The 24,103-nt window shown below is 47.5% G+C and overlaps 1 protein-coding gene across 1 annotated transcript in view; it reads left to right on the top strand.

Annotated features, from left to right (window-relative positions):
* klhdc3 (kelch domain containing 3) overlaps positions 1 to 24,103 on the top strand; it is a 99,556-nt gene that overhangs the window by 34,563 nt on the left and 40,890 nt on the right. Inside the window, 5 exon segments of the mRNA XM_072280206.1 lie at positions 331 to 446; positions 8,948 to 9,019; positions 17,968 to 18,181; positions 20,199 to 20,285; positions 22,622 to 22,730. Coding sequence (XP_072136307.1) covers positions 331 to 446; positions 8,948 to 9,019; positions 17,968 to 18,181; positions 20,199 to 20,285; positions 22,622 to 22,730 — 598 coding nt within the window.

The raw sequence follows: 24,103 nt of genomic DNA on the forward strand, positions 1-24,103 counted from the left end.
GCGGGGAACTGCCCTGGTTCTGATGGTACCGTGCCATTCTTTCCAAAGGATGCCCTCTTAATGGTGCACACTCCAGTAGCACGATCTTGGCCTGTCAGCCTCAATCATGGGCAGAAGTTGCTGTGCAGAGGGATTGGTCCCACCTGAAACCATTTCCTGATGATTTCATTGGCTGAGAGCCCTATTGGAGTGCACTGAAATGGTTAACGATATTGTGAGGGTGCTGTTCTTGTGTGGTGAGGTTGTGAGCTTCATGCTGTTTGTAGGGATCATCAGTGGGGGGGCATGTGGGGAGATGTTCTTGGCTGCTAACATTTCTCTCACTTGCAGACTCTCACACCTGGTCCACCCCGAAGGTCCACGGCCCAATTCCTGGCGCTCGGGACGGGCACTCTGCCTGCGCTCTGGGCAAGTTCATGTTCATATTTGGAGGCTACGAACAGCTGGTAAGGATCACTGAGCAGAAGACCAGTCAGCTGCCCAATTGTCCAGTCTTTGCCCTTTACCCTGCGTCCCCATGTAGAGCGTGATGACACCATTGTCAGGCAGAACTCTGCCTGTACTGTTTGCACACATTGCTTCAGGGTGTCAAGGTTTCGGTCTCTGGGGGCACTTAATCTATTAAAGCCGCCTCTTAAGATTCCAATTAGCTTATTGTCACATACAGCAGGCTACAATGAAATTCCTTGCTCACAGAATGGTTGATTATAATAAACGCAGTAACGGACATAGAACAGCAGGATGGTGCAAATATAGTAGTGCAGACTGAGATAGGGCTAAGGTGACAGTAACACAAGAACTGAGAGGTAGAACTAAAAGTTTGAGAACATAGCAGCAGCATTGGGAAGGGGATGTGAAAGAAGTGGTTGATTCAGAAATCTGATAAGTGAAGCTGTTCTTGAGATTGGTGATCCTGCTTTCAAGCTTCTGTATTTTCTGTCAGAAGGTAGAAGAGAGAAAAGAGAATGGCCAAGGTGGCAGTCATCCTTGATGATGCTGTTCACCTTCAGGAAGCAACACGCGTGAAAATCTCCCCTTTGTCTTCTCTGTGCCATGCGGAGGGTTCCCAGTCACTCTGTAGTTATGTGATCCTCTTTGGTGTCCTCTTCCAGATCGTGCTTCCTGGCATGCATGGCCTGAGACTGGACACACTGCTCACACAGATGTTTAACTTGGGAAGTCTGTGTCTTCCTGGTTCTCTTTCTCTGTCCAGGACTCTAAATCCTTTTATTAGAGTAGCTTTGTGTGAGCCCAAAGATGTTGAAACTGTGAAATAGAAACAGGAGAGACTCAGTAGGCCAGGCAGCTTTTGTGGAGAGAGAAACAGGGCTGGCATTGCAAAGTCAACACAGTCTCGTATCAGGCACTTTCAGCTGTCATTGAGGGACTATGATAAATACACAGTATCAACCAGTGGGCCAGGTCCGGTGATCTCTAAGGCTCCATGGTCATGATTTGGGAGCATCCCTGTCTTTTTGATTGTAGAATTGAGACTGTAGTAAGTCAGTTAAACGGCAAAGAGTATGTAACCTTGTCTCTGGAACTTCTGGGGGCTACCAGGATCGCTCTCAATACCTGTCAGTAAATGCAGCTGACATTCCTGCTAACTACTTCCCTGTCAAATTTTCAAAGCAGCTTGTGTTACCCAGTTGCAGATATTACAGCAGTTAGAACTCCAGAGTGGTGGAATCAGATACGATCACAATATTTAAGTGGCATTTAGATGGACACTTAAATAGCAGTGCATAAATTGGTTTATTATTGTCGCATGTACTATATGAAATACAGTGAAAATCTTTGTTTCACATGCCATCTATACAGAAAATTTCACCGTAAGTTCATTGCGATAGTTCAAAGGTCCAACTTAATGTCAGAGAAATGTATACAATATGCATTCTGAAATGTTTTTTCTTTGCAAGCATCCATGAGATCACAGAAGTGCCCCAAAGAATGAATGACAGATAACATAAGAACCCCAAAGTACCCCCCCCCCACAGCTCCCCTCCCTCCAGTGCGTAAGCGGCAGCGAGCACCAATCCCCCCTCCATCACCGGCAAAAAAAAAAGCGAGCACCGTCACCGAGCACTCAAGTGTGAGCAAAGCAATAGCAAAGACACAGACTTACAGTTACCCCAAAGACTTCGTGTTACACCCGGCAATCAACATACCGCAGATTCTCTCTCTCCCTAATAAGGGAGAAAAAGGTGTCTCCATTTTCCCAGAACAAGGTAAACCAATAGCAGGATTCAGAATAAAGTGATTCATAAGGCATCGGTGTGGAATTAGGCCATTTGGCCAATCGAGTCTGCTCTGCCATTTCATCATGGTTGATCCATTTTCTCCCTCAGTCCCAATCTTCTGCCTCCAACGCCCCCCCCCCCCCACCAACCCACATCCCTTCAGGCCCTGACCAGTGAAGAACCTATCAACCTGTGCCGTAAATATACATACAGACTTGGCCTCCACAGCCGCCTGTTGCAATGAATTCCACAAGATTCACCACACTCCAGCTAAAGAAATTCCTCCTCATCTCTGTTCTAAAAGGATGCCCCTCTATTCTGAGGCTGTGTCCTCTGGTCTTAGACTCTCCCACCACAGGAAACATCCTCTTCATATCCACTCTATCAAGGCCTTTCACCATTTGATAGATTCAATGAGTTCACCCCTCATTCTTCTGAATTCTCTTGATCCAGTAATAGAAGTGCAGTGTGATAGAGGATGAGTTTAAGAGGCCATCTTACCGTACAAGATGTCCATTCAGTACTCTTGTAACAACAGGACAGAAAAGGTCCAGAGCCCCATGCTACATGCTTTCAGGTTTTTGTATCTTCTGCCCAGTGGGAGTGGAGTGAAGAGAGAACGTTTGGGGTCTCTGATTATGTTGACTGCTTCCAAAGGCAGCAAGAAGTGTAGACAGGCGTAGAAGAATAAGAAGAGGCCTAGAAGTATAAGTGTGGCACGTGACCAACTGGTTAGGGCATTGGGCTCACGATCTGAAGGTTGTGGGTTCAAGTCTCAGCCAAGGCAGCATGTTGTGTCTTTGAGCAAGGCACTTAACCACACACTGCTCCAGTCCACCCAGCTGAAAATGGGTACAGGCAAAATGCTGGGGGTTAACCTCATGATTGACTGGCGTCCTATCCGGGGGGAAAGTCTCGTACTCTCAGTCGCTTCACGCCACAGAAACCGGCATAAGCACCAGCCTGATGGGCCACAAGGCTCGGGACAGAGTTTAACTTTAACTAGAAGTATTAAATTATAATGATGGTAAATAGAGTCATGGAGTCAAATAGCACAAAAACAGGCCCTTCGGCCCAGTAGGCCCATACCAACCAAGATGCCCCATCTTATTTGCCAGCACTTGGCCAATATCCTTCTAAACCTTTCCAATCTATGTATCTATCCAGCTGTCCGTCAGAACTTGTTACTGACCTGCATCATTCAACGTACAGTCATAGAGCAGTACAGCACTGAAACAGGCCTAGTCTGTGATCTGCCCAGTCCCATCAATCTGCACCCAGATCATAACTCTCCATACCCCTCCCATTCATGTGACTATCCTCGTTTCTCTTAAATGTTGAAATCAAACCCACTAGCAGCTCGTTCCACACTCTCACCATCCCATGAGTGAAGGGGTTCCCCCACATGTTCCCCTTAGACATTTCACTATTTACCCTTAACTCATGACCCTTAGTTCTAGTCTCACCCAGCCTCAGTGGAAAATGCCCTATCTATACCCCTCATAACTCTGTACATCTCTGTCAAATCTCCCCTCATTCTCCTACACTCTAAGGAATAAAGTCAGAACCTAATCAACCTTTCCCTATTACTCAATTCCTGGCAACATCCTTGTAAAGTTTCTCTGTACTCCTTCAGTCTTATTGATTTATTTCCAGTAATAGGTGACTGTAACTACGCACAATACTCCAAATTAGGCCTCACCAACATCTTGTACAGCTTCAACATAACATCCCAACTGCTGTACAAGGCCAATATGCCAAAAGCTCTATGACCCTATCTATCTGCATTGCAACTTTAAATTATGGACCTGTATTCTCAGATCCCTTTGTTCTACCGCACTCCTCAGTGTCCTAACACTCACCATGTAAGAACTACACTGGTTTGTCTTCCCCAGTTGTGACACCTGTCACTTGTCTGTATTAAATTCCATCTGCCATTTTTCCAACTGGTCCAGATCCCACTGCAAGCCATGTCCACTATAACCCCAATCTTGGTGTCATCCACAAACTTGCTTACCACATTTTCATCAAGCTCGTTGATATATATTTGCAAGAAACCATTTGTGAACCCTTTGCAATTACCTGGTTTTCTGCATTAATTACTCATAAAATGTGGCCTGATCTTCGTCTAAGTCACAATGATAGACAAACACAATCTGCCCAAGTTACTAACACACAAACAGTTGTACTACTTCTCGTCAATACTGAGTTAACCATTTAAACAATCAGTTTTAGGTTCAAAAAAGTATGTGAACCTCTGGGGTAATGCCTTCTACAAAAGCTATTTGGAGTCAGGTGTTCCAGTCAATGAGATGAGATTGGAGGTGTGGGTTGTTGAGGTGCCCTGCCCCATTTAAAAAAAACTAAAGTTTGCAAAAGATCATCCTGATGTTCCACAACACTTCTGGGACAATGTTCTCTGGACAGGTGAGACAAAAGTTGAACTTTTTGGCAGAAGTACACACTGCTGTGTTTGGAGGGAAAAGGGCTCTGCATACCAACACCAAAATCTCATCCCAGTTGTGAAGCATGGTGGAAAGAGCATCATGGTTTGGGGCTGCTTTGCTGCATCAGGGCCTGGACAGCTTGTAATCATTGAGGGAACAATGAATTCAAAATTGTATCAATACATTTTACGGGAGAATGTCAGGGTAGCAGTCCATCATCTGACATTTAATAGAAGTTGGATGATGCAACAAGACGATGATCTGAAATACCAGAGTAAATCAACAACAGAATGGCTTAAAAAGAAGAAAGTTTGTGTTTTGGAATGGCCAAGTCAGAATTCAGACCTTAACTCAATTGAGATGCTGTGGATGATCTGAAGAGGGCTATTAATGCAAGGTATTCCAGAAATATTGATTAATTGAAAATTTTTGTATGGAGGAATGGTCTAAAGTTCCTCCACACCATTGTGCAATTCTGATTAGCAGCTGCAGGAAACTTGGTGGAGGTTATTGCTGCTAAAGCTGGTTTTACTAGTTATTAAATACAAGGGTTCACATACTTTTTCCAGCCTGGACTGTAAATGACTAAACAGTGTGTTCAATAAAGACATGAAAAGTACGATTGTTTGTGTGTTACTAGTTTAGGAAGATTGTGTTTGGCTGTTATTGTGACTTAGATGAAGATCAGACCACATTTTATGAGTAATTCAAAGGTCTAATTTAATGTCAGAGAAATGTATATGATATACATCCTGAAATGCTTTTTCTTCACAAAAATTCACGAAAACAGAGAAGTGCCCCAAAGAGTGAACGACAGTTAAATGTGAGAACTCCAAAGTACCCCCCCCAGCTCCCCCCCATGCGTAAGTGGCAGCGAGCAACGATCCCCCTCCCTCCACCAGCAAAAAAAAAGGCGCATCAGTGCCAACACCGAACCCAAGCGTGTGCTAAGCAATAGCAAAGACACAGACCAAAGTTGCCCCAAAGGCTTCGCATTTCATCCGGTATTCGACAAACCACAGGTTCCCTCCCACCCTAATAAGGGAGGGGGAGGTGCCCCCCATTTTCACAGCAAGCAAGAGACGTAACAACAACCCGCTGGTTTATGATGTTAAAAGTCTGTTTCGTTGCTTTTTTCGAGCTCTGTGTCCGAAGATTGCAAGGGTCTTGGGTCTTCGGGCTCATGGTGAAAGATTTTCCGGCCTCCCCGATGACACGTGAGTCTCCTGCTGTGACACCGACCCTTGATCCGCCTGTCTCCAGAGCCCTGAGATCTTGGGCTTCCAAACACAAGGGAAGACTCTCTTGTGACTCTCAGGCCAGACTCTTGGCATGTTGAATAACTGCCAGTCATGGAACCCTGAGGAGAGGTCCTATTCCCACAAGGAACCGAAGCCTGTGTGTAACTCCAGGTCAGGGTCTTCAGAAGAACCCTGGAAGGGAAAAACAGATATTAACGGTGGAAGTAGAGCTGTTTCCAACGATGCAAGCAGAGGAGTCGCCGTTAACCCTCCGCCTTCTAATTAATTCAGAAAACCAAGTAATTGCAAAGCCTCACAAACTTTTTCTTGCAATTGTAGATGACAGACAACAACCGACCAAGCACCAATCCCTGCAGCACCACATCAGACATATGTCTCCAGTCAGAGAGGCAACCATCTACTACCACTGTGTTGGAATGGCCACGTCAGAATCCTGATTTCCTTCTTAAGTGTTCACATTTATTTCTTATACTCCTCAAGTACCTCATTTGTTTCTTTCTGCCTATACCTGCTATGCACCTCCTTTTTCTTAACCAGAACCTCAATATCTCTCAAAAACCAAGGTTTCCTAAACCTGTAAACCTTGCCCTTTATTCTGACCGGGAACTGCAAACTCTGTATTCTCAAAATTTCACCTTTATAAGCCTCCCACTTACCAAGCTCACCTTTGCCAATAGATAATATGCCCTAATCTACACTTGAGAGATCATTGCTGATGCCATCAAAATTGGCCTTTCTCCGACTTAGAATCTCAATCGTTCTCCATAATTATCCTGAAACTAATGGAATTATGACCACTAGTACTCCCCTAAGCAAGCTTCTGTCACCTGCCCTGTCTCATTCACTAATAGCAATCTTGTATCGCACTCTCTCTAGTTGGAATCTCTATGTATTGGTTAAGGAAACCTTCTTGAACACATTTGACAAACTCTATCCCATCCAGGCCTTTTGCGTTTAGGACTCCCAGTCAGTAGGTGGAATATGTGAAAACACTTATCTCATCACAACTTTATGCTTTTTACAACAGTCTGTGATCTCTCTACAAATTTGTACCTCTAAATCCAATTGACTATTGGATGGTCTATAATATAATTCTATTAATGTGGCCGTCCCTTTCTTATTCCTCAGCTCCACCCATAGAGCCTCAGTAGATGAGTTCTCCAGCCTGTCCTGACTGAGAACTACCTTGACATTTTCCCTGACTGGTAATGCCACCTCTCCCTTTTTAATCCCTTCTGCTCTATCACCTCTAAAACAACAGAACCCCAGAACACTGAGCTGTCAATCCTGCCCCTCCTGCAACCAAGTATCACTAGTGGCTACAATGTCATAATTTCATGTGCAAATCCATGCCCTAGGCTCACCCACCTTTCCTACAATACTCCTTGCAATGAAATATAGACAACACAACATTCATCCCTTTGTTCATAGGCTTAAAAACATCTTTCCCCAATCCATTCCACTATCTGCTTTGGCACTCTGCTTACCAACCCCCTGAAAGACTACTTCAAACCTCCCCCATGCAACACTACCAAACCTTCCTGCTAGGATATGAGACCCATTCGGTTTAGGTGCAAGCCGTCCTGCCTGTACAAGTTCCACCCTTCCTGGAAGAGAGCCCAATGGTCCAAAAATCTGAAGACCTCCATCCTGCACCATTTCCTTAGCCACATGTTAAACTGTATTATCTTCCTATTTCTGGCCTCAAGCACGAGGCATGAATAGCAATCCTGAGATCACAATCCTGGAGGTCCTGTCCTTTAACATAGCACCCAACTCACTGAACTCACTTTGCGGGACCTTATCACCCTTCCTATCCATGTCATTGGTACTGACATAGACCATGACCTCTGCTACTCACCCTCCCACTGAAGAATGTTGTGGACTCAATCTGAGATGTCGTTGACCCTGGCATCTGGGAGGCAACATACCATTCAGGAATCTCTTTCTCATCCACAGAGCCTCCTGTCTGTTCCCCTAACCACTGAATCCCCGATCACTACAGCTCACCTCTTCTTCCCACTCTTCCCTTCTGAGCCAGAGCCAGACTGGTGTGAATTTCCTCTGCCAGGCACATCCACTATCCAATGCGGTATACCTGCTGTTGAGGGGAATAACCACAGGGATATTCTGCATTGACTGCCTATTCCCTTTCACCCTCCTGATGGTCACACAGTCATCTTGTCCTGTACCTTGGGTGTAAATATTTCCAGCCTGTCCTGTCAATCAGCCCCAACATCCCAGATGATCTGGAGTTCATCCAGCTCCTTCTCCATTTCCTTAACATAGTTTCTAAGAAGCTGCAACTGGATGCACTTCTTGCAGGTGTCGTTTTCAGGGACAGTGCATGTCTCTCTGTCTTCCCACATCCTGCAAGAGGAACATTCCACAATCCTGTCCGGCATCCCCACTGCGCTAACTGCAATAAGAAAGAAAAATAAAGCAGCCTTTGCCCATGCTTGCCGAAGCGTCTTGAGCCAAAGCCTCAACTCCCTACTCTTAACATTGGCCCCACTCACACACTGGTCATTCCCACAATGATTTAAACCTAACTTATATTTATTGGCCCTTTCCAAGTGCCTAATAATGCACAATCTAGTGTCTTCTCAGGACTCAGCATGTCCTGACTGCCCCCGCTTGCTTCTTTCGATATCTCCCTCCCTCTACGCAAATCCAATGGCACATATATCCCCCTCTATGTTGTGGCATGGACGTAGTAGGCTTTTCTATGTCTTACGGTTTATAAGGGTCCTGTTTTGTGCTATACGCTGACCCTGTGACTTGAAAGATCTACACCTGGCCATTTCTGACCTGGGGGAGAGATGCCTAAACTGTTCATCCATCAATTAATTCTCCCCTCTAGACTCCATCCAAATTTTGGTTCTACTCTCACCAGTAACTCTAAGTTTTTGTAACATGGAGGCCACAATTCTGTACAGAAATGGATGTAGAAATGTGTCCATGCTCAGTGCCTGACCCATGCCATGTGTCTGTACAGGCTGACTGCTTTTCCAACGATATCCACCGTCTCGATACCGTAACAATGACATGGACCCTGGTGAATGCAAAGGTGAGTTATCAGTTTGCTCACCCTGAAGTCCAGGAGAGCGTTTCATCCTTGCAGTATGTGCATTAATGCTACTAAAGTGATTTTTAGTTACCATCATCTCTACATTGAGAGGTAAATAGCTTGTATTATCTGTGCCATTGGCCGGTTAAAGGAGCTGGATTAGTGTTCCCAGTCACTGTTGGGTATGGTGGTCTAGTAACATTGAGCAAATGGATCTGAATTCCAATGCATCAACTGCAATCTCAAATAAGGGTAACAATTGAGAATTTGAAAATAGGGCCAGTCTGAATAGTTTAAGCAAAAAACCCTGCAGGAAATATGAAATTAAAATGAAGAACTATTGGAAAAACTCCATTGGTCAGGCAGCAGCTGAGTGGGTAAACACCTTCAGGGGAGGAAAATAACGGCCTGTGTGTGATTTCAAACCACCCCATGGAGTTAAAGATGGAACAAGCATTCAGTACCACCTCGTTCCAGCAGGACTGCAACAGCTCAAGAAGGCACCTCGCCATCACCTTCCCAAGGAAAAGCAGTGATTCCTGACACCACCTGTGATACCCAGGTCATAATAAATAAATTTGGGCCAGGATTATCCTGCTCTCGCCTGCCCCCAGGTTTCTAGTAAGACGGCGGTGTGCTCAGATGCAAGGGTCACTCTGAGTCCAAACAAAGGTGTATTTGTTCATCTATTGACTTTTTTTTACGATCACAAGGCACTGCTGAATATTAGGAACACCAAGTCTGGCAGGTCTGCACCACTAGCAAGTTACTGGATAGCTGCCGAGCTGGAGTTATTGCGCACCATGTCACAGCCTGCTTCAGTCACCTAAAAAGGAACCAGAGGCACTGCGTTATCTTACAAATGGTGGAATTGATTGGCTTGGGCATTTTTTTCATGATTGCAAGACCCTGTGGGACACTGGTGATGTAGAATACTGTGAGTCCGATTCATTGGCGAGGCCCACTGTGGGGGAGTTGTGTCGCCTCGGTTGTCACGTGGACATGGCCCTTCCCATCTGTGTTGCTCTCCAGTGTTTGCTCCTGGAAGACGAGCTGCATTGCCTTCATCTGTGACTGCACTTGCATTAAATGAGGAACTCCTATGACTTGTTCTTGCAGAAACATGGCTCCAGGGTAACATTCATGCACCATCAATCTACACCCAGACATGGGCTGTATTATTTTATTTTATATCTTTTTATAACTTTTTTGCTATCATAATTATACGTGATGTGTTGACAGTTGCTACTATATTCTGTACCTTGGCCCCAGGGGAACGCTGTTTCATTTGACTGTATTCCTGTGTTTGGTTGAATGCCAATTAAACTTGAACTTGAACTTCTCGTCCAGACGGGCACTCAGAGTGGGCAGCATTGGCACACTTGCTCTCTCAGATTTTAAAAGATGCCATGGCCTCCTTTTTTTAATACTGAGTTTTGAGATCAGGGCCAGCGTGTATTGCTTCTCTTGCCACGGCCTATCCCTTTTACTCTTTCCATAGATGCTGCCAGATTTGCTGAGTGGTTCCAGCATTTTCTGATTCAGCTGGAAAATAATAACAGGAGTGGGCAGAGTCAACTTGGAATTGGACAAACGTTTGACAAATCTGTGAAGAATTTTGAGTCAGTAACAGCAGTTAGAGGTTATGTATTTAAATGCTGAGAATGCTTCAATCAGTGCCAGTAAGAGATAGTCAGACTGGATGAGAGTTGAATGTGTACTGTATGTGGATGTTGGGGGGGGGGGGTGCTGGTAAGGGGCAGAAAACAGTAGGAATCAGGTGACTGACTTGTGTGGAATGTTACAGGCTTTGGTGGTGGGCTCAGTTAACAGTGACTTGGATGAGACAATCAATGAAAGACATCTAAGTATTAGCTGTAAGGAAAGGTTGGACAAACTTGTGTCTTTTTCTGGATTATTGGAGGCTGGTGGGAGTTCTGAAAGAAGTTTACAGAGTAATGAGAGGCATTGATAGGGTTGGTAATGAGAGACTCTTTCCAGGGTTACAATGTCAAATACTAGAGGACATGCATTTAAGGCAAGGGAGGGGTGGTGAGTGTAAAGGAGATATGGGCCAGTTTTTTTTTTACACAAGAAGTAATAGGCTGCCAGGGGTGACATTGGTGGAGTTCATGGGGCATTTAGACATGTGAATATGCAGGGAATGAAGGGATTTGGATCATCTGCAGGTTGAAGTGATTGGATTGGGTTGGCTTTGCATCGTGGTTGCTACAGACATGGCAAGTCAAAGGGTCTTTTGCTGTGCTCTACTGTTGATAAAACAAAACTGGGTTGGAAGTGTGGAGTGAGAAGTGCATGCAGAATGGCTTTGGGGAGATGGATGTAAAATGAATGGGTGAGGATGTGACAGATGCAGAACATGAACCTGTTCCACTGGAGAGAGCCCAAAATAGCTTGGTGTTGATAGGGACCTCGGTGTCCTCATTTACCGATTGCTGGAAGTTAATGTGAGGTATAGCAAGTAATTAGCAAGGCAAGTAATACATAGGCCTTTGAAAAGAATCTAACTGTAATTTAGTGGCCTGGTGAGACAGTGTGGAATACAGTGTTCAGGTCTGGTGTTCCTTCAGGAAGATGCACACCTTGTGACCACTTTTTTAGGTATGGGGGTGGAACCCGATGTAGTCTTCTGCTGCTGTAGCCCATCCACTTCAAGGTTTGACATGTGCATTCAGAGATGCTCTCCACACCACTGTTGTAATACATGGTTATTTGAGTTACTGTTGCTTTCCTGTCGGCTTGAACCACTCTGGCCATTCTCCTCTGACCTCTCTCATTAACAAGGCGTTGCCCACAGAACTGCTACTCACTGAATGTTGTTTGTTTATCACACCATTCTATAGACTGTTGTGTGTGAAGGTGCCAGGAGATCAGGAGTTTCTGAGATACTCAAAACACCCTGTCTAGGACCAGCAATGTCTAGCACAGACAAGGTCACTTAGATCACATGTCTTCCCCATTCTGTTGTTTGGTCTGAACAACAACTGAACCTCTTGACCATGTCTGCATGCTTTTATGCATTGAGTTGCTGCACCTGACTGGCAAATTAGATCAACACACATCAAAGTTGCTGGTGAACGCAGCAGGCCAGGCAGCATCTGTAGGAAGAGGTGCAGTCGACGTTTCAGGCCGAGACCCTTCGTCAGGACTAACTGAAGGAAGAGTGAGTAAGGGATTTGAAAGTTGGAGGGGGAGGGGGAGATCCAAAATGATAGGAGAAGACAGGAGGGGGAGGGATAGAGCCAAGAGCTGGACAGGTGATAGGCAAAAGGGGATACGAGAGGATCATGGGACAGGAGATCCAGGAAGAAAGACAAGGTGGGGGGGGAACCCAGAGGATGGGCAAGAGGTATATTCAGAGGGACAGAGGGAGAAAAAGGAGAGTGAGAGAAAGAATGTGTGTGCATAAAAATGAGTAACAGATGGGATACGAGGGGGAGGTGGGGCCTTAGCGGAAGTTAGAGAAGTCGATGTTCATGCCATCAGGTTGGAGGCTACCCTGACGGAATATAAGGTGTTGTTCCTCCAACCTGAGCGTGGCTTCATCTTTACGGTAGAGGAGGCCGTGGATGGACATGTCAGAATGGGAATGGGATGTGGAATTAAAATGTGTGGCCACTGGGAGATCCTGCTTTCTCTGGCGGACAGAGCATAGATGTTCAGCAAAGCAGTCTCCCAGTCTGGGTCTCGCCAATATATAAAAGGCCACATCGGGAGCACCGGACGCAGTATATCACACCAGTCAACTCACAGGTGAAGTGTTGCCTCACCTGGAAGGACTGTTTGGGGCCCGAATGGTGGTAAGGGAGGAAGTGTAAGGGCATGTGTAGCACTTGTTCCGCTTACACGGATAAGTGCCAGGAGGGAGATCAGTGGGGAGGGATTGGGGGGACAAATGGACAAGGGAGTTGTGTAGGGAGCGATCCCTGTGGAATGCAGAGAGAGGGGGGGAGGGAAAGATGTGCTTAGTGGTGGGATCCCGTTGGAGGTGGCGGAAGTTACGGAGAATAATATGTTGGACCCGGAGGCTGGTGGGGTGGTAGGTGAGGACCAGGGGAACCCTATTCCTAGTGGGGTGGCGAAAGGATGGAGTGAGAGCAGATGTACGTGAAATGGGGGAGATGTCCAGTCCTTATATACTTCCATCCCCCATCAGGAAGGTCTTAAAGCTCTACGCTTCTTTTTGGATTCCAGTTCCCCTCTACCACCACTCTGCTCCGTCTAGCGGAATTAGTCCTTACTCTTAATAATTTCTCCTTTGGCTCCTCCCACTTCCTCCAAACTAGAGGTGTAGCTATGGGCACCCGTATGGGTCCTAGCTATGCCTGCCTTTTTGTTGGCTTTGTGGCACAATCTATGTTCCGTGCCTATTCTCGTATCTGTCCCCCACTTTTCCTTCGCTACATCGATGACTGCATTGGCGCTGCTTCCTGCACGCATGCAGAACTCGTTGACTTTATTAACTTTGCCTCCAACTTTCACCCTGCCCTCAAGTTTACCTGGTCCATTTCTGACACCTCCCTCCCCTTTCTAGATCTTTCTGTCTCTGTCTCTGGAGACAGCTTATCCACTGATGTCTACTATAAGCCTACTGACTCTCACAGCTATCTGGACTATTCCTCTTCTCACCCTGTCTCTTGCAAAAACGCCATCCCCTTCTTGCAATTCCTCCGTCTCCGCCGCATCTGCTCTCAGGATGAGGCTTTTCATTCTAGGATGAGGGAGATGTCTTCCTTTTTTAAAGAAAGGGGCTTCCCTTCCTCCACTATCAACTCTGCTCTTAAACGCATCTCCCCCATTTCATGTACATCTGCTCTCACTCCATCCTCTCGCCACCCCACTAGGAATAGAGTTCCCCTGGTCCTCACCTACCACCCCACCAGCCTCCGGGTCCAATATATTATTCTCCGTAACTTCCGCCACCTCCAACGGGATCCCACCACTAAGCACATCTTTCCCTCCCCCCCCCCCTCTGCATTCCGCAGGGATCGCTCCCTACACAACTCCCTTGTCCATTCGTCCCCCCCATCCCTCCCCACTGATCTCCCTCCTGGCACTTATCCGTGTAAGCGGAACAAGTGCTACACATGCCCTTACACTTCCTCCCTTACCACCATTCAGGGCCCCAAACAGTTTTCCAGGTGAGGCAACACTTCACCTGTGAGTCGACTGGGGTGATATACTGCGTCCAGTGCTCCCGATGTGGCCTTTTATATATTGGCGAGACCTGACGCAGACTGGGAGACCGCTTTGCTGAACATCTACGCTCTGTCCGCCAGAGAAAGCAGGATCTCCCAGTGGCCACACATTTTAATTCCACATCCCATTCCCATTCTGACATGTCCATCCACGGCCTCCTCTACTGTAAAGATAAAGCCACACTCAGGTTGGAGGAACAACACCTTATATTCCGTCTGGGTAGCCTCCAACCTGATGGCATGAACATCGACTTCTCTAACTTCCGCTAAGGCCCCACCTCCCCCTCGTATCCCATCTGTTACTCATTCTTATGCACACATTCTTTCTCTCACTCTCCTTTTTCTCCCTCTGTCCCTCTGAATATACCTCTTGCCCATCCTCTGGGTCCCCCCCCCTTGTCTTTCTTCCTGGATCTCCTGTCCCATGATCCTCTCGTATCCCCTTTTGCCTATCACCTGTCCAGCTCTTGGCTCCATTCCTCCCCCTCCTGTCTTCTCCTATCATTTTGGATCTCCCCCTCCCCCTCCAACTTTCAAATCCCTTACTCACTCTTCCTTCAGTTAGTCCTGACGAAGGGTCTCGGCCTGAAACGTCGACTGCACCTCTTCCTACAGATGCTGCCTGGCCTGCTGCGTTCACCAGCAACTTTGATGTGTGTTGCTTGAATTTCCAGCATCTGCAGAATTCCTGTTGTTGGCAAATTAGATGTTTGCATTTACAAGCAGGTGTACCTAATAAAGTGGTCACTGAGTGAATGTGTGATGCAAAGAGTGATTGAAGAGGTTATCTCATTCTGTTTGATTAGCTAGAGTGAGGCTATAACTCCCGGTATTTAGAAGATGAGCTCACTACAATGTACTCATTCCTTGTGAAGTGGACTGAATCAGCCATAGAGTTGTAGTCTTACAGCATAGAAACAGGCCCTTTGGCCCAACTCATCCGTGCTTGCTGTGTTACCTAACAAGCTGGTTCCATCTGCTGTGTTGGCCCACAGCCTTCTAAAACTATCCAACTAAACTTATCTAAATAACTTTTAAGGATTGCTAATATGCTTGCCTCAGCCACTATTTCTGGTAGCTCAATCCAAATACCCACCACACTAAATATATTGACTGATCCTCCACCCTCAGCAGAGAGTTCCAAAGATTCAACACCCATTGAGAAATGCCTATGCACCTCAGGTTTAAATGACCGGCCCTTATTTTGCAACAATGACGCCCACAAAATAAGCCTCTTAGTAAATTGTTAACCTTCCAGATGAAGGGCTTGACCCAAAACATTAACTTTCCATTTCCCTCCAAAGATCTGCCTGACGGCCAGAGTTCCTCCAGCTCCTTGTTTGAAGCCCCGTAATTTGATCACCCATCCCTGGTCACCTCTTCTCCCTGCCTGAAAGCAGGAAATGTGCAGTGTTCCTGCAGCACACAGCTACAAAGAGTGAGAGTGATCTCTCATGCTCTCGCCGCCCTCTGTGTTTGTCATATAACACAAACAGGCCCTTCAGCCCACCTCACCATGCCAACTGTGATGTTAATGCCATTTGCCTCCATTCGGCCTGAGTGCTTCCATGCCTCTTCTACCTAAATTCCTGATAAATGTCTGTCAAATGTTATACCTGACTTTTCCATATAACCACCTTTTGTGTGAGAAAACTCTTCCCCCTCGGATCTTCTTTAAATTTCTCCCTGTGTCCTTAAGCATATGCCCTCTAGTTGTAGAGCCACCCACCCCCACCCCACACCCTTTCCCCAGGAAAAAGATTCTGACAATATACCCTCTCTGTGACCCTCATAAGTTTATAATCCTGTTTCAAGTCAACCCTTGGTCTTCAATGTTGTAGTGAGAATAAACACGGCTTATTTAATCTCTGCTTGTAAGTAAAGCCCTTTGTTCCAGGCAACATTCTGATGAATCCCTTTTGTAATATTTCTTAACACTACTACATACTGCACATAACGTGGCAACCAGAACTGCATGCAACAAGTGCATCTTAACCAATACTTTGTGCAGCTGCAACCTGATGTCTCACCTGTTAACTTGGTGCCTCAGCCTCCGAAGGCAAATGTGCTGAATGTCTTCTCTGCTTTTTCCACCCGTGACACCATTTTCAGGGAGCATTCTCCCTCAATACATCAGCACTCTTGAGACCCCTGTCATTTACACTATGGTATCTGACAGCTCTGAATGCATTACCTGGACTAAGTTCCACCTGCCACTGCTCTGTCCAGTTTTCCAACTGATCCACATCCCTCTGGAGCCTTTTACGATTTACTACTATGCCAAATTCTGTGTTGTTAACCAACTAAGCTGTTCACCTACATTCTCATCCAAGTCGTATATGACAAACAACATTGGTCTTAGCATTCATCCCTGCAGTGTACTACAGGTTACAAACCTCCAGTCAGAAAAACACACCTCAACCAATACCCTCTGTCTCCTTCTACAAAGTCAGTTTTGGTTCAATTTGCCTGTACTCCTTGGATCCCATATGGCTCTAACCTTCCAGACCAGCCTCCTACGTGGGACATATCAAAGGCCTTGCTATAGTCCTGATAAACCATGTCTTCTGCCATGCTTTCATCAATTTTCTTGGTAACCACTTAAAAATAAATGATCATATTTGTGAGATGTGATCTCTCCTGATAATCATGAGAACTCATCATCAGTCCCTGCCTTTCCAAGTGAACTCAAATTCTCTCCCTTAGAATTATTTTCCAATAATTTCTGGACTATTGATGCAAGTGTTGTTTCCAGGTTTGTCCCTATTGTCTTTTCTAAATAAAAGAATAACATGGGCCATTCTCTATTCCTCTGGTACCTCAGCCATGGCTATCAAAGATCCTTCCCTTAGGATCCTGGTATAGATACCATCAGGCCCTGGTCAGTCTCTGTCTCTCCAACTACCTTTGTTTTTGGCTACAAAAGCAGATCTTTGAACACAGCTTGAAGTTGAGTTAGGCTGGATATAACACAGTCCCTTCTAATCTCACTGCCAATCACACCTTTAACCTTCACCTGCTGGCTACCACCAGCTGGCGATACCTTCCTGACAAACACAACCCGTGCCCTGGGAATGGGATAGGACTGTGTAGAGAATGCTGCACTCTGCCTGACTCATGCCCTCGCAGAGTGTGGTGGGATGATATAGAGGTAATCTGACCAGTTTGATTGAGTATAACGTGAACAACGATGTTATTCAATGCATTTTATAATGTAGACTACATGGACTTCAGTAAGGCCATTGACAAGCTCCCTCATGGGAGATTGGCCCAAACATTTAGCGATACAGGGTAAAGCGGCAAATTAGATTCAGAAATGAGACATGAGATTACAGGTGTGATCTGGAGCAAAAAAACCAAAGAAACAGTGGGTGAGGCAGCATCTGTGGAAGCAGAGGGATGGTTGGTGTTTCAGGTCGGGATCTCCATCAGCACCCTGCATAAGGATATGTTGATCCCATCATTCCATAGGAAATAGTGCTAAGACCTTTTATCGTTCATTGAATGTTAACAATTTGGATATCAGTGTATATGATATGTGATTGGTGAAGGATTTCCCAGAGCCCAGGAAATCAGTTCTCCTCACCCAGAAGTGTGACAACTTGTTCTGTATTTGTGTCTCTCTCTCTCTCTCTCTCTCTCTCTCCCCCCCCCACCACCCCCTCGGCTTCCCTCCCTCCCACGTGGCCCTTACACCACCCACCACACCACTACCTCATGCTCCCCCAGGGTAACCCAGCCAGGTGGAGAGACTTCCATTCAGCCACGGTGCTGGGCAGTCGGATGTATGTGTTTGGGGGCAGAGCTGATCGATTCGGACCCTTCCACTCCAACAATGAGATCTATTGCAACCGCATCAAAGTGTTCGACACGGAGACCAACCACTGGCTTGACTCTCCTACCACCCAGCTGTTGCCCGAGGGAAGGCGCAGCCACTCGGCATGTAAGTCTGTGTTGAGATGCTGCTGAGGGAGGGACAACGCTGTGGGAGCATTGCTTCATTCACTTTCAGGACATTCCAGTTTTCATGAGGGCTGAGTGTCCTGCATTTCTCATCACCTTTTTCCATATTTTCCTCTATCCTCGTTAATATTCTGGGAGCTCTATGCCACTAGCAGGACCAGCATTCACTCCCACTCCCAACTCAATAGACGGTGTCCTTGAACCACTGCATCCTTCTGGTGAAAGTGTTTCCCACAGTGCTAGTGGGGAGGGAGTTACTTTCTCAGTGCCAGGGAGACTAGTGCCCCTGATGGAGCTGGCTGAGTTTAACAACTTTCTGAAGCTTTTTCTGATCCTCTGCAGTGGCTCCTTCATACCAGATAGTGATGCAATAAGTTAGAATGATCTCATAGTACGTCTGTAGAAATTTGCAAGAGCCTTTGGTATCATACCAAGTCTCCTCAAACTTGTAATGAAATATAGCCGTTGTTGTGCCTTTATTTTTAATTGCATTAATACATTAGTCCCAGGATAGATCTTCAGAGATGTTTACACCCAGAAACTTGAAACTGTTCGCCTTCTCCGCTGCTGATCCCTCAATGAGGACTGGTGTGTGTTCCCTCGACTTCCCCTTCCTGAAATCCACAGTCAATTCCTTGGTCTTAGTGCCACTGAGCACAAAGTAGTTGTTGTGATACCACTCAGTCAGCTGATCTATCTCACTCCTGTACACCTCATCACCACTGAAATTCTCCCAACAATAGTTGTGTCATCAGCAAATTAATAGATGGCATTTGAGTTATGCCTAGCCACGCAGTTGAGGGTATAGAGAGAGTAGAGCAGTGGGCTAAGCACACATCCTTGAGGTGCACCAGTGATGACTGTCAGCGAGGAGGAGATGTTATTTGAAATCCTCACTGACTGTGGCCTCCCAGTGAGGAAGTCAAGGATCCAGTTGCAGAGAGAGATACAGAGGAACACACACATGAAATGCTGGAGGAACTCAGCAGGCCAGGCAGCATCTGTGGAAAAAAGTGCAGTTGGCGTTTCGAGCTGAGACTCTTCTGAGTTCCTCCAGTGTTTTCGACGTGTTGCTTGGATTTCCCGTATCTGCAGATTCTCTCTTGTTTGTGAGAGATACAGAGGCCCAGGTTTGGGAGCTTGATTATTAGAACTGAGGGTGTGATTGTGTTGAATGCTGAGCTGTAATCGAGAAACAGCAGCCTGACATCAGTATTGCAGTTGTCTAGGTGATCCAGGGCCTCGTGGAGAGCCAGTGAGATTGTATCTGCTGTAGACATATTGTGCTGATAGGCAAATTGCAGTGGTCCTTGCTTAGGCAAGAGTTGATTCTGGTCATGACCAACCTCTCAAAGCAATTCATCATAGTAGATGTGAGAGAAGCTCAACACCATACAAGACATGGATAGGCACTCTGACTACAACCATCCTCTCCACTACCAATGTTCTGTAGCTGCAGTTTGTACCATCTACAGGAAGCAACACACCAAGTCTCCTGAGACAGCACTTTTCAAGCCCATGACCCCTGCCAGTTAAGAGGACAAGGAAAGCAGAAGGTGCCCTCCAAGCCACACACCATCCTGATCTGGAAATATTTCACTGTTGCTGGATTAAAGTCCTGGACCACTCTCCCTATTGTGAGTAGCCCCATACATCAAGGCCTGCAGTGGTTCAAGGCAGCTTCTCAGGGACAGCTGGGGATGGGCAGTTAATATCGATTCAGTCTGCAAAGCTCACATACCTTGAATAAAAGAAAAACATGGATAGTGGCAGTTCATGGACATACTTCACATCATCTGGAGGGGATTGGGAAGGTCGGTACCTCATGAGCTGCCTCAGAGCCAGTCACCTCCTCAGGGCTGGCCAGACACTGGGTGCTTGGACTGGTCCCCTGCACTGCACTCCCTCCAGCTGGGAGCAAGGAGGTGTTTGTAGGTGCTGGGACCCTTTGCTTCTGCCGTTGTCTGACCTCCCTTCTGGTCTCTGCCTTCTTCCAGTCGCATACAACAGTGAACTTTACATATTCGGTGGGTACAACGCACGGCTCGACAGACACTTCAATGACCTGTGGAAGTACAATCCAGGTGAGGGCGAGGTTTTCTGGCATTGTGCCAGTATGTGGGCTGGGGGGAGGGTGTTAGTGGTTTCCCAGTGCTCCAAGCACCCTGTCAGGGTGGAGGGCCTCACTGTACCACACCTCGGACACGGCAGCACTGGGCAGGCACTAAGGTGGGAGAATCCAGCTGGCTATGGGAACAGCAGATGGGGAATCCCAGTCGGGATAATTTCCAAAATGTATTCTCTATTGGGGAATTGCTCATCAGAAAGGGTATTTGCCCTCATCCCTGTGACCCATCCTGATGAAGGGTCTCAGCCCGAAACGTCGACTGTATCTCTTCCTATAGATGCTGTCTGGCCTGCTGCGTTCCATCAGCCTTAGACCTTTCTGTGCATGGGCCAAGGTAGAGTTGGACTGTCCTGAAGCATTGCCCAGGTCTCCTGTACGCTTTCGGGATCATGCTGTGCATGTGGGGAGAACCTCCCCAACCCCCCCCCCCCCACCACCACCACCAGTTGGTCTTAAGGTAAATTCCCTGATACTGCAAAGACATTCAAATAAAGCTGAGTTCACTGACACGTGCACAGTTATTCTGAAGTACAGAGGCAATGGCAAACATGCAGCAGCATCACAGGCATGTAGCTTCAGAAAACAAGCCCTACAAATCAGTGAAGGGTAAAGTGTGCAGAACAAGACATTGGTGCAAAAACATCCTGCAAGTCCAAGGTAGTACGAGAGGGGTTCACCGTGATCCCGTTGCTGAGGTGGGTTTAGATTGTTTCAAGAACCTGATGATTTAGTAAAGTAGATGTTGCTGAACCTAGTGGCTCCTCATTCATAGAGCTGTGCAGCAAGGAATCAGGCCCTTCAGCCCTATTAGTCCATACTGACCAAAATATCCCATCTGTCAGTCCCATTTATTAGGGTTCAGCTCAGAACCACTTAAAGTTTTCCAATCCTTTTTACCTGCCTCAGCCACTTCCTCTGGCAGCTCATTCCATTTACTCTGATTTCTATATCTTTCCCCTCTCCTTAAACCTATGCCCTCTAGTTCATGATTTCCTGACCCTGGGGGGAGGGGGAGTGGAGTTAGAGCAGTCATCCTATCTGTTGCCTCACTTAAATAAGATCACCTCTCAGTCTCCTGTGCTCCAGGAAATAAAACCCTAGCTTGTTTAATATCTTCTAAGCTCAGACCCTCAAGTCTAGCAACATTCTTGTAAATCTTTTCTGTGCTCTTTCCAGTTTAACTACACCTTTCCACAACAGAGTAAGCAAAACTGATCACATTTAAAATAGTTGTACACTACAGTGTTGTGTACAATTGCACAAGTTTAATACTCAATGCGCTGACTGAGAAAAGCCCGCAGACTAAAAGCTACCTTCAGCACCTTGTCTACCTGTGACTCCACTTTAGGGAATCACGTACTCTGTTATGCAACACTCCCTAGTGTCCTGCCATTCACTGTGAAAGTCCTACTTGGATTCGACTATCCAAAATGTGACCTTTCACATTTATCCGAATTAAACTCAATTTGCCATTTCTCAGCTCACTTTCAGCTGAACAAGATTTCCCTGTAATTTCTGATAACGTCTTCACTGCCTACTATACCACCTATTTAAGTGTCTGAAAGATTCAGAATCCTCTGGAAGGAATTGCTACAGCATCACAAGCACGTACGTATCTTCAGAGAACACGCAGCACAGAAAAGCTTAGGGAAAACTATTGTAGGATGGCTGCAGTGTGAAGAGGGCATGATCCAGATGGTTAGGTGATAGATGCTGCCTAGACACTGTCAGTGGTGGAGAGGGATGTCCCTGTGATGAACCTGGCTGTGTCCACTACACTCTGCTGCCTCTTGGTTTCCTTTCAATTACAATTGCTGTACTAGGCCATGATGTAACTAGTCAGGTGTCTGTGTCTGCGACCAAAGAATATGTGACTGGAGTCTGTAGAGGGAGCTTCACTCTGTGTCCAACCAGTGCCCTGGGAGTGTAGAGGGGCTCTATTCCTGAGATTCCTCTGGCAGTTCATTCCACTTACCCACCACATTCAGTATGAATAAACTTGCCTCAGAGTTCATTGTCTAAAATTAAGGCACTGTCCATTTAAAACAGAAACTTTTCCTGAGGGTTGTGAATCTTTGGAACTCCCTTCAGCAAATGGTGTTAAAGAACTGTTTATCTGGGTAGTTTTAAGGCTGAGAAAAATTGTTGATAAGGGGGTGAAAGGTTTCTCGGGGTAGATAGCATAATGGAACTGAGGTTAATCTGAGGAGAGTAGTGTGTTTATGTGAGAGAGACAGCAAGGCAGTGCCCAGGGCCGCCAGTGACAGAGCTGATGAGCGGCCTCCTTTTCAGAGACGGCGACATGGAGGAAGGTTGAACCGAAAGGTAAAGGGCCCTGTCCACGGCGGAGACAGTGTTGCTGCATGGTGGGAGACAAAATTATCCTCTTCGGAGGCACCAGGTGAGTGTGGGACAGCACACCCCTCTTCTTCTACAAAGGGAGAGGAGAGTCTGTCCAACAGATGTCTCTCTGTGTGTGTCTCTCTCTCTCTTCCCACTTTCTCCACCCCCTCCTCACCACCACCCGCTCACCCCCAACCCTACCACCCTCAACCCCAACCCTACCCCCCTCAACCCCAACCCTACCCCCTCAACCCCAACCCTACCCCCCTCAACCCAACCCCTCACCCCAACGCTACCCCCCTCACCCCCAACTCTACCCCCCTCACCCCCAACTCTACCCCCCTCACCCCCAACTCTACCCCCCTCACCCCCAACTCTACCCCCCTCACCCCCAACTACTCCCCTCACCCCCAACTCTACTCCCCTCAACCCCACCACTCTCCCTCTCCTCCCCCCACTTCTGCCCACCGCCCCTCCCCTTCATCCTCCATCCCCTCCCCTGCTGCCCCCCTCGTCTTCCCCCTCTCCCTCTCACCCACACCCTCCACCCCTCTCCCTCTCACCCACACCCTCCACCCCTCTCCCTCTCACCCACACCCTCCACCCCTCTCCCTCTCACCCACACCCTCCACCCCTCTCCCTCTCACCCACACCCTCCACTCCTCTCCCTCTCACCCACACCCTCCACTCCTCTCCCTCTCACCCACCCTCCACTCCTCTCCCTCTCACCCACCCTCCACCCCTCTCCCTCTCACCCACCCTCCACCCCTCTCCCTCTCACTCCACACCCTCCACCCCTCTCCCTCTCACCCCACACCCTCCACCCCTCTCCCTCTCACCCACACCCTCCACCCCTCTCCCCCACCCTCCACTCCTCTCCCTCTCACCCACCCTTCACCCCCTCCCTCTCACCCACACTCTCCGCCCCTCTCCCTCTCACCCACACCCTCTGCCCCTCTCCCTCTCACCCACACCCTCCGCCCCTCTCCCTCTCCCTCTCACCCACACCCTCCGCCCCTCTCCCTCTCCCTCTCACCCACCCTCCGCCCCTCTCCCTCTCCCTCTCACCCACCCTCCGCCCCTCTCCCTCTCACCCACACCCTCCGCCCTCTCCCTCTCACCCACACCCTCCACCCCTCTCCCTCTCTCACCCACCCTCCACCCCTCTCCCTCTCTCACCCTCCACCCCTCTCCCTCTCTCACCCACCACCCCTCTCCCTCTCTCACCCACCCTCCACCCCTCTCCCTCTCACCCACACCCTCCACCCCTCTCCCTCTCACCCACCCTCCACCCCTCTCACCCACCCTCCACTCCTCTCCCTCTCACCCACACTCTCCGCCCCTCTCCCTCTCACCCACACCCTCCGCCCCACTCCCTCTCACCCACCGTCCACCCCTCTCCCTCTCACCCCACACCTCCACCCCTCTCCC

This window comes from Mobula birostris, chromosome 2 (assembly GCF_030028105.1).
Source record: "Mobula birostris isolate sMobBir1 chromosome 2, sMobBir1.hap1, whole genome shotgun sequence".
Taxonomy (NCBI): Eukaryota; Metazoa; Chordata; class Chondrichthyes; order Myliobatiformes; family Myliobatidae; genus Mobula; species Mobula birostris.